This window comes from Pagrus pagrus, assembly GCF_965226575.1.
Source record: "Pagrus pagrus genome assembly, chromosome: 16".
NCBI lineage: Eukaryota > Metazoa > Chordata > Actinopteri > Spariformes > Sparidae > Pagrus > Pagrus pagrus.
Window position 1 is genome coordinate 11,188,614 of NC_140200.1, and position 11,679 is coordinate 11,200,292.

At 45.5% G+C, this 11,679-nt stretch overlaps 1 protein-coding gene across 4 annotated transcripts in view; it reads right to left on the reverse strand.

Annotated features, from left to right (window-relative positions):
- The window catches only part of sash1a (SAM and SH3 domain containing 1a), a 177,227-nt gene extending 165,880 nt beyond the window's left edge, over positions 1-11,347 (reverse strand). For 2 of the 4 annotated variants that reach the window (XM_084377603.1, XM_084377602.1), the window contains exon 1: positions 9,992-11,346. In XM_084377603.1, coding sequence (XP_084233729.1) covers positions 9,992-10,480 — 489 coding nt within the window. In that variant the 5' untranslated portion in view covers positions 10,481-11,346. Of the gene's footprint in view, positions 1-9,991 lie in introns of all 4 variants that reach the window. The other 2 variants (XM_084377606.1, XM_084377609.1) reach the window with 2 other exon arrangements.
- Between the last annotated feature and the right edge of the window lie 332 nt (positions 11,348-11,679).

Here is an 11,679-nt window from a genome sequence, read left to right on the forward strand (position 1 = left end):
GAAAGATGACTCAAAAGTGCTCTGTCATGTTTTTAGGAGATCAGTTTTACTCGCGTAAAGGAGCTTACAACCGTCTAGTTTAGGTTTTTGCATCTCGTACACACACTCGAGGAGATGACTAGTGCTGTGAAAGCTGGATGACTATTCCATTTTTTGATTAGTTGAGTCACTTAAGAGTTTAAGTCGTTTATAAAAACAAAAACACCAAACATTCGTCGGTTTCAGCTCCTTAAATGTGAGGGTTGGCTGCATTTTTACATTAAATTAATTCATTTAAATAGAACTAGAACATTTTCTGGACAAAATGTGTGTAACTGCTGCAACCACTCGATGGTGCCTGCAATAATCAATGTAATGATGGAATCAGTGGTAAATTCATCGCAAAATTCTGCATTCATTGAGCATCGCATTAAAAGTTTGTGCTAATTGAATCATCTTCGCTGCGGCAATCACACAATAACTTTTGGTTCTGAACTGGTGGTCAGACAAGATTCAAGTTTACCGTCACTCTGGTTGTACAAGTAAACTGTAATATTGCTTTTGGTGGGAGGCTTTATAACAGAAAAGAGGAAATACATATATATATAAGGCATACAAAATTAAAAAATAGAGTGTAACACCAGTAAAGGGAATAAAAGCCATAAAAGACATGAAGCTATAAATTGTATAAAAAAGGAAAAGCAATCGAGATAACGCCTGGACCTACATCAAATATATAATCAAGAGAAGAATCAATTCTGAAAATGATCATTAGTCGCAGCCTTGCACACGATGCAAGATTACACTTAACCTCCAGTAAGTGGTTGATAAAATACGGCTCGACCTTCACAGATTAATCTTGCTCATTGCTGATCTGACCCTTTCTGCACAATGAAATACATTTTGCAGAAATCACACTGCATGAAAGAGCTGCTTAACCAAACAGCTTGAGCAATATTTAAACTCTATGGCGCACACGTTCTGCTGATAGAATTACAGCATTATGCAATAATCCCACCCGCCATGTCTGCCATGTAAGCCAACCAAAAACATAGTCGGCGAGAGATTACAGGACAAACGTATGGCTTGACGTTTAAACATCTCTCTCTCATCGTCGCCACGGCAACTTTTAACAAATCCCCTTTAGTGCAACATCAGCTTGCAGAAGCATGGGAGTGGGAGTAATTAGCCTTCTAGGACTGGAGGGCGCACGCGACTACCTCAGGCAAAACGGCAAAGAGCAATCCCCGAGATGAGTGATGGCATGCATGCAGCGCCTGTACAGTACGCAACAAAGTACGGTCACACATTTCTAACATGTTCTTTTTACGGGAACATCAAATGATCCCCCTCCAGAGTAATCACCGCGAGTGTGGTAATGAGTGTGTGCTTGACAGAGACGTAGAGAGAGGGAAAACATGTGCGGATGTGTTGATTTGCAAGTGCGTTTGCAATCTGGATCCTGACACAGGCAGATGCTCAGGCCTGCTCTCATGTCACTCTCCATCCTGTTGGGGCACTTGATATCTTCATTTCCCCCCCATCTCCACTGTTGAGAGAGGACTACAGCCAGGGTCATTATTGTGTACATGTACTGTAAGTACAGCGGAGGTTACTGTTATCATGATGGGATTTCTTGGGCACAATTCTTGCATAAAAGATGGCTGAATGTTTTTGACTGTTTTGCAGTAACCAGCACTAAATGTTCAAGCTGATGAGGAAATGTGTAAAAAAAAAAGTGTTTACAGCAGTGACTGAACCATCTCTTTCTCTTTAAAAGACCTGAATTCCAAAAAAAGGGGCGTTTTCGCCTCTCTGATTGGGAATTATCAACATGTGGAATTGCGCAAGGAAATGTCCTTGGGCCTCAAGTCTTCCTACAGCTGATTAACAGTGACCTCCAGGACAGGACAAACCACTGGAAATATGTTGATTATATGACTCTGCCAAAGACCTGGATGGCCCAAGTACCCTGTACTCTGCAACGGTCTTCACCTCTGGGTCAGGAAATCTGAAGTTTTCCATGTCCTGCCAGCTCTCTCCACTGATCAGAACATACCTGTAGCCTGTGACACAATCAAAGTCCTCGGGGTCACCATCCAGGGTGACTTGGCTTCAATAAACAGGAAGCTTTTTGGTTCGGTGTCAGAGACCTGGATCTGGTTTCAATCTACACAAGCTACGTGGATCCAATGCAGTACAGAGTAAACAGTCCCTGTCTGGCACAGTGCCCTGACTGCAGACCAGTCAAAACAGCTGGAAAGCACACAGAAAAGGGCTTGTAAAACCATACTTGGCCAGAGATACTCAGGGTACCCAGAGGCTCTGTGCACTCTCTGATTGTGCACCCTAGCAGAGAGATGCACTCAACTGTGTCTTGGCTTCGCCAGAAAGCTGCTTAAGTCCAACTTCAGCGGCTGGCTTCTGCACCTCGGGGAGGAGCTCAACGGTTGTGAGACAAGGGAACTCAAACAAATCACACCTAGAGATACAGGAGATCACCGATATGGTCCCCTGTATGATCAGAATCCTAAATGACGGTGGACTTTTGTCTGTTCTACATTCTTTGGTCTATTTAATAATGATGTTTAGGGGTAACAGCGAAATGATTCACTGTTTTAGATAATAAATTGTCTTTATAAACCTGCGAAAATGCTGTTAGGTCAACAAACAAATGAAAAAAAGTCATAACTCATATTCACCTTGGATAATCCCTGTTGATGGGGTTTCTATGAGGCCAACTACAATCGCAATGGAGGCAAGCCTGCGTGACACCAATTCTGGTTCTATTTCACCATAAAACTGAACACACACACTAAATACTGTATACTGAACTGACAAGATCACAGATCTTAGAAGAAGATACACTTCAGTATTGATAACGCAGCCTGCAGGCCCTCCTGAAGGAGATACTATGTGCTCATGTAGACAGGCTGTCTGGAAGCTGCTGAAACCTTGGACCAGAATAGCTCTGATAATGTATCTGTCATGAATGTGTGTCATCAGGACCTGTTCCCCGCACACTGTGGAAAATGAAATGGCCTGCTTTATTTAAAGCTGTTACCATGACTGCATAACGTCAAGTGAAACACATATAGTGCAGCTCACATATGTTATTTAAATACAACATACGGTATCTCCAAAGGCCAGAGGGAGTGACATTTAAACCGCCAGGAGCATAAATAACACATTCAACAAGAATTTAATGTCCAAATGCTGAGATTACTGTGGTTTGACAACTCCCGTTAATGAATGGGGGAGAAAGTTCAGTCCAGTGACGTTGTGTTGAATTGTAAGTTGGAGCTCTGTGAAATGTCATCTTTCTAACCAAGTTCACATGTCCGGGGAATAAAAGCAGCCTGTTGATCATGTGAGAAACAGCACAGTAGGAGTAAGTCCCCTCTCACCCCGGCCTGCTGAAATGAGAGAGCCAGCTGCAAATACAGCACAAATACAGCTTTCCCACATTTGCACATGCTCCCAGGAGATGGGTGGTCAAGTCTTTTCTGAAGGAGAGACAGACAGAAACTCCCTCAGTACATGACAAAAAGATGAGAACCATCCAGTGAATGGATATGTCTCAGTGCAGTGATAGCGCTTGAGGAAGTACGTGATGAGGCTCCCTTTCCAGTTATTGTTTTTGGACTACCAGGAGCGCAGATGTGCAAATTGACTCATGAATTATTGCGCACACTATTTCCTACAGATGGGAAAGTGATCTCATGCGCTTTGAGACGACAGACTTTATCGAATGTAAGGTTTGACAGTGATTAGCCGTGGCACTCGCTGAGAACCGGGAGAGTGTGTGGTCCGTTTTATTGTCCGACCTGAGATCACATCAAGGCTTTGTGTCTAAGCCCGACAGGCCAAAGGCAGTGAGGTCAGAGGCCAGTGCGATAGCCATCAGTCCTCACCACACCCAGCTGCTCTCCAAAGAGCTAAATACTGGTACTTGCAGTTTATACTTAACACAGATGGTTCAAAAAGCCCTAAACACGGGTTGTTTACGAAAAAGAGCCACTAAGTGAGAGTGTATGTCATTTTTTCCATCTGATGGGAATGTGATCTATGCCTTTTAAGTGCTCCATGTAACCCCACTTTTCTATATCGTAAACAGCAGCTCACTTTGCTAATTGACTTTCTCCGTCCTCTCAGGACAATAGAGGCTGGTCCTTGACTTCTTTATGACTTCCCCTTTATGAGCCCGTGTTTGATTATGCCTTCAAGGAGCCCTTAATAAAGACTAAGCAAACAGAGCTTTCAGCAGAACACATGGAAAACTCTAAGGCTGTTTGTGGAAAGGCTCTCACCCTCCTTATGGCAAAATGCCAGCCCTATAGCATGGGACATAGAATAAGAGGATATACGCCAAAAAACACAGGCTGAATGAGAAGCTCATGAAAAGCATTCATTAGAGTGTTCCACTGAGCCGATGTTTTTCATCTTAGTTTAGCCATGTATTAAGTTGAAATAATGGCTTCTGGTTCAAGTGTTTTTCATTTTTACAGCGATATCCTATACTTCACATGCATATGTAGTGGTAAACAGAATGGAATAAATGCATAACACTGCTTGAATTTAAATCAGCGCTGCTAAAGTTGTTTTTCGATCAGATTCAATCTCTGCTTGTACCTGAGCGTCACTGTGCTCTGCACTTGGCCTGTGAATGTGTAGATTTTTGTGGCACAGCCTCGTTGCCAGAATAAAATGTCTGCATTGGATGTTTCTGTAAACTACATATATGTTCAAATTTGTAGGCATCATATGTACCATATTGACATTTGCACAGTATGTGTCATATCATGTTAATGTTACATGTAAATGGTTTGAATCATGTTAGGAGGTGCAGGGCATGGTGGCGTCTAAGCCAGTGACCACTGTTTGAGACTGTCTTTCAATGAAAAAAAACAAAACCAGGCATTTTTAAGGAGACATCGGAACATTTCCAGCTGTTTGTGGTGACGAAACCGGTGTTTTTAGCGAGATGTCAGGACATATCTAGCAACACAACCAGGCATTTTAAGCTTAAACATGATCAAGCACAGCAGATTCACAACATGAAATTGAAAACCGAGCCTAAAGAAATGTGAAGCTGCAACATAAAGAAGTGTAACATTTGAACATAAACGTGGTTTGCAGAAACGTACATGCGGACACTTTTTCTTGACTGGGTTGCACTGCAGTGGTAAGCAATTTGAAAACTGGGATTCCAACACAATCTACTCCTTAGACTGGAAATATTTGTTTTAAAAAAAGGGAAAACAAATTATTCTTCACACTGAGCGTTGGCAGTTGTCCAATCAGCCTTAGAGCCCTCAACAACCCTCAGTGGGCCGACAGAGGGTCATCTTAGACAAAAATTCTCATTTCCTGCTGGGCGAGAGTGCTGGGACGTTAATCAAGATGAAAGGCCTGGATGAGGAAGTGAGGTGAGTGTTTGGCATGTAAGGTGATGAACTTCCTCTTTTTTTTTCCCTTTCTTTACTGTAGACAGCTAATAACACAGTCAGTTAAAAGCTGCCCTTCCTTCTTTTCACCCGCCTGACTGACAGAACACCTCCGGGTGCATTTCTTGCATTCTTAAGGCTGGTTAAGCTGCAGGCCTCTCGCAGTTCCCACCCACCGCATCAGCTGTTCTGTGGGAGTCAGGGAAAGGCCTTGAACATCCAACTTGCCAATTGGTGTTGGAGAGAGCTGCTCCCACACCCATGCACCCACCAAACTGAGTTTAGCAAGCAAAAACAATGTGCCCATCTATTTAAAACCCGTTCTCTCTCTCTCTCTCTCTCTCTCTCTCGGCATGACACCCAGGGTTTTATCATCGACGCATCGGCACAATGCTGGACACTTGCCTCCGCAGCCCGTTTCAATGGACGGAAATTGGGAATACAAAAACAGAGCGGTAGTGAAAGGACATGTGGCTCCATCAGCTTCCATACAAACAATGGAGAATCTCCCAGTGTTTAGCTTCCACTTCCTCCTGAAACACTGCACCAACAATGAGGCGCTATTATGACTGAGTGTGTCTGCTGTTTCCAGGAGCAGCCTCTGGATGAGTCCGGGATGAAAAACACATCTTCAAATTGTTCGGCTCTGGGCAAAATTACTTAAAGAGGAAGGGGTATTTCTCTGATAAGATAAAAAAAGAAAAAGAAAAATCCCCAGAAATCAATGGAGCAGAAAAGGTAATAGGAAACAGAAGCGAAAATGGAATTGGATGTAAAAACAGAACAACGGCGCTTGTTTGACAACCACAAAAGCCTTCAATTTCAATTTTTGTTGTATCAAAGTGAAAGTTTGTCTTGCAGCAAGGACACAAGACCGTAACAAGAAAACATAATAAATTAGAAACCATGTGTTTAAACATACATCATGAAGGGGTGACCCAAATGCTTTGAAGCTTCTACCATTGCCATGGTAACTGGCTGCTGCGATGGCTGCACCAAAAAACTGGCAAAAGACTGATCAGGAGAGTGAGCAATGGAGCTCGTCTATACCATTGAAGTAGTCTCAAAACCTCGCTCGTCAAGGTAACTGTTGAGACTCTGGAGGCAGGAGATTGTGGCTGATGTCTCCCCAAATCGTCCTCGTCCCTCATTAGACTCACAGTCATAGTGAATAATGACCACAAGATTGACAGCTCGCATCAAAGCTTCAGATATTTGCAGGAAATGTGACTGAAGCCTGGAAGCTGCGAACTTGATATTGGTATTCAGAAGATCTGATGTTTCCCACACATATAGTTTACTTGGACGGGCCACGCGGGTATATTTGCTGTCCCATTTAAACATTTTATACGCTCCTTTTATTGTTTTCAATCAGTCTGCGAGAAGGACGCCGTCCTCGATCGCTTGACGAGGTTAAATCAAACAAAATGTAATTATTAAATTAAACACAGAGATCTCTAGTATCTTGGGGACCGTCAGTGCCAACCCCTTGTAATAAACAAAAATATGGGTCTCAAACCTCAAATCTCAAACCGGGTCTTTAATTATCATCAGATACTCAGTCGTCGTCATTTTTTGGTTTTAGTATTACAATCGTGTGACCATAAGCCAGCGAGCATCATTTCCAGTGCCTCTCCGAAAGCCAAAACAAGGAGCAGACATACTGACTGTACACTCGACAAACAAAATGAAAAAGCAGAATGTTTCCAATTTATGAGCAAGCCTTAACCAAAAGAACAAACTCAACGTTAGCTGTACCGACTGTACACGACTGCAGCTCATTCACCGACAGGCAACCTGGCGGCACCGTCCTCTCTGCTTACATTGTTCCCTGATGAGAGATTCAGAAATGTGCCGCCCGTAGCACAAGTGTTTGTTTACATCGTAAGAAATAATACTCTCTCCCAGACAAGGGGTCTCTGCGGCCTTGATAAGGATCATGGGTATTTATTACACACAGCAGAGCCCTTTCGGTGAATTGTTTGATAATCCAGTGCACACTAAAGAGAACATTGAGTCGTAATGCTTATATATTGACTATGCGTCTGGCAGGATGACAAAACCAGAGGGCTGTCCCTGACAATCCCAGCGGATTGAGAGCACAGAGGACAGTTCAAATGCGGATGGAGATCTCGGTTATACTATACAATGAACGTCCCCTGAGACTGACATTGTGTGTCCTGTAATTGCCCCGAGTCTGCCTCTCTGGTCTCGGTCTCCGCTGGGGGTGACATCTCGTCTCAAAGGCAGAGAGAAGGGGAGATATTCTGCGGACCAATCACGGCCCGGTTAGTCAAACCTCCATCAGCTGGTCACAGCTCCATCTCCTCTCACTCCTCCTGGGGAGAAAAGCGCTGGGCTGGAGCCAATTCCAAACTACAGGGTTACACACACACTCGCACTCACACACAAGGAGAGAGAAAGACCTTGACCTGCTCATTCTCCTCCCAGGCTTCAAGGCCAAAGCTTTGGCTCTAAATAAACACAGCCTTCAAAGGGAGAGATAGTTTAACCCTCTGGAACCAACACTTTGTTTCAGCCCTGGTTTGACAGATAATCCCTCACAAATCCTAAATCTCTGTGGGATTCACAGTTAGCCAAAGTGGCAGAAATATAGCCTACAGACAGAAAAAAAAAAAGAGCTTACAAAACATGCAAAGACTGGGATCAGAGCCGGCGTCGGTTCGAGAAGCTAATTTGGAAGCAGGGTCCATGATATCAAGGTTTGGGTCAGATGTAAAGGCGGGCAGAGTCGTGATGAATAGATATCACAACGCGGACGCCATATTTTCTGGAGCCGTTTCAGTTGGAGTGGCAAGTGAGACTGAAAAGCCGTTACATGAATATGCAAACACACGGATAATCCAACTGACACACAGGGGCGTAACCAGGATTTTCGAGATATCGGGTTCTATTAGTTTGATCCCCCACCCCCAGCCCCGTTCGGTTGGAAATCAGCCTTCGGCAGGAAATCCATACATTTCACATAATTACTCAGGACGACCGTTTCTGCCTTCGATCCTCAGGCTCATTCGGAAAAGAAGCGGATCAACCGTCTCTATATGAGTGTGCACGTTCCTGGGAGCCACAAGGAACATTTCCTTAAGGGGGCCCTAACTCTGAAGGACTAGAGGACTTCATGTCTAAGACAGTAATTCCCTCGGAGATGATATCAGAAATACAGGCTCGCTGAATTAGGACAATAAAAGTCCCAGCATTCAAAACAAGCTTTCTAACCACATGCTCGTGCAGAGATAAGGACTGGTTTGGTCTCTTCTGCTGACAAACAACAAGCCCGCGTTTGCTCTAGATTGCTATGATCATTTAAAAAAACTGCTGCGTCAGGGTTCTTCGGTTGTAAACAACAAAACTGCATACATGTCCCCGGCGAAAACTACAAACTACACGACCTCAACGGCCTGCAGACACGCCAGTCAAAAGCCTCCCTGTGTGTTAACAGCAGTCGTTCAGCGGAGCCCTCTCAGCTGGTGGGGCATATGATTCAGACACTTCTGAAGAAAGGTCACTGTGAGTCCTGTGAAAACAAGAGGCCTCCTCACAGGGCTGCAAACAGCCAACCCCAGCTGGGCTCTCTCCATTGACCACCATCGACAGCCCATCGGCCATTCGTCACTGCAGAGAGCCGGGGCTTTATGCGCCCGTGGGCCCGGTTGATCCGCCCGCGCTGAATGCTGAGGCAAGTCGCCGGACAGGTGAGGTCAGAGTAGATTAATAATGAGAGTGTAAATCTTTCTCTCTCTCCCCCCCCTGCAGGAAATCACAGACAGGTCTCTCTCCTCGCTCTCTGCTTATTGATCCGCAGCAACTCCATTCCCATCATTCACCGTGACAGCAACCACTCACTCACACTTCTGCAGAGTGCGGCGGGGCTGAAAACGTTCAGGCGCCACACTGGCATTTACCTACACGGATCAGCTTCTCGCCTCATTTTGATGTGGGACACATGCGATGCCCTTTAAGAGACGCGCTCTGACTGACTGACAGACAGACGGTGGGCTTTCAGGCAAAATGACGGATGACGTGAGGCAGGTGACAGCCCCTTTTGTGCCATATAAACACCTCCGGCACATGCAAAAATACTTACCTCTGCACATCATTCGACCTGCAGTACGTTTAGTCTGTTATCCTCCGATGTGGAAGATTCTTGGTGCCATTGATTTGCAAATTCTAAAATCAGGTGTCATTTTCTCACAGAATATGATGAATACTTGTACTTAAAGGGGCACTATGTAGTTTTGGAGAAGAATTTCAGACTCAGAAATATCTATTTTCTTCCAGCACTGAATAAACAAGCTGTTCTCAGAGGAAAATAAGGTCCCCATTGTGTTGTCCTTTAAGGTCAAATTGTTTATTTAGTCATGGAAACACAGAGAGTTTGACCAGTCAGTGAAGATCCTTCTCTTCTGATTAAAACTTATCCCCCAAAACTACATACTGCACCTTTATTCAGGCTGAATGGCTTGTTAAGTGTGTGTGTAAATTAAACATTTTTCTGTGTTACACTTCTGACAGGTGATGTCCCTCCTGTGCCACGTCCCTCTTACCTTATTAGAATAGGGCGGCTTGGCCAGGTTGATGCCATCTCTGATGAGCTTATCCCTGATCATGATCTTCAGCTTCAGTTTGGGGTAAATCACCAGCTCCCTCCTGTTGCCCAGCGTCAGGTTCCTCTGCGCGCCCACGTACCCACCGTTGCGCCCGACCTCGGTCCAGGACTTGGATCCCCGCAGTTTGGACTCGTACTGATCCACCATGTGACTGGTATAAATCTCGGCCGCGGGTGGCATCGGCTCCAGGGTGAAGTACAGTCCGCTGGCCGTCTCTTGGGCTTCCTCTTTCAGCCTCCTCACCGCCTCGTGAATCCTCTGCCTGTGGTGAGGGATGTAGACGCCGATGGCATCCAGGTCGGGGTCTCCGATTTGTTTGCACACCTCCAGATCGTCGTATCCATTATCCACAAAAGACTCGACGTACTGGGAGAGCTGGAGGGTCTTGAGCCACTCGTAGACGATGACAGGTCCGTTGGTTGTCATTTTGGCTGTTGCCAGATCGGCTACAACTACGAGAAGACGCTGGAGTGATGGTTACTTTCCCATCCGGCGTTTCAAACGCATTATAGGGATTGTTAATAACAAAATGTGCTTTCAACCAGAGTGCGGAAAGTAAACTGGATTAAACAATCGCTGGATTATCCATACCAGAGGTTTGGTTACCATCCCAGCCTTGTGAGTCCGCGGTGTTTTAAGACATAACAGAGCCGTGTGACAGTCGAAACGACTGCAACACCTGTCAATATTTACAAATGAAGATCAGTTGACACAGCTTTCAAATCCCAGATGTCATTAACACGCCCGCTGTGACATACCATGTGCACACAGTTGCAGCAGCGAGGCTTCTTTAAAGAAAAGGGAAAACTACTGTCAGATTCCGTCCGTTACGCACGGCAGCCGCTGCGTGCACCTTGAAAAAAAAACACGTTTCGCGGATTATCCCCTCGTTCCTCAAAGTCCTTTGTGAGGAGAGGCGAAGAAACAAATCCAAATGACGCCAAACCGGGCTGCAAAGAAAATGAAAGTCCGACGCCGACCGCGCGGTTCCGTCCGCGTCCAGCCGCTCAGTCTGCGCGCAGTCCGCTTCCCCGCAGCCGGCACATCACCACACTGGAACTGCAGCCAAGAGCCAACATGCTCGCTGTCGCTCCTCCACCGTGCCGTCCACGCCCCCCCAAAATCTCACTGTGCACGTTTAAAAATAGTGCGTCCTCTCTCTCCCAACTTGTCACGCCGCCTCGGGGCGCGCAGCGGGTCACCGGCTTCCCACCTACTTGGACAAAGTTGAAACAAAAGCGCGCGTTGGACCAGCCGCGCGGTTCAAAATGAATATCTGAGCCGCTGGGTTTGTGTCACATTATGATTCCCCGCACCTCTCTCTCTCTCTCTCTCTCTCTCTCGCTCATACACACACTCTCACTCACTCATTCAGCATTTCCACGCTTTGGTTTCTCAGCACGCATGAGCTCCCTCTATGCGGTGACCGGGGAACTGAAGATCTGGCAGCACTGGAGCCTGATGTAATGGGAGAAGCTCAGTCCATCCATTATCTATATGATCAGACATTTTCATGCAGCTTCTTGTTTTCTTTTTTTGATTTTACAGCACTTGAAGAGTCCAGCTGTCCGGATCAAAATTGCACCACTGGATGCCAACCATGAGACAGACAGAGAGAGAGAGAC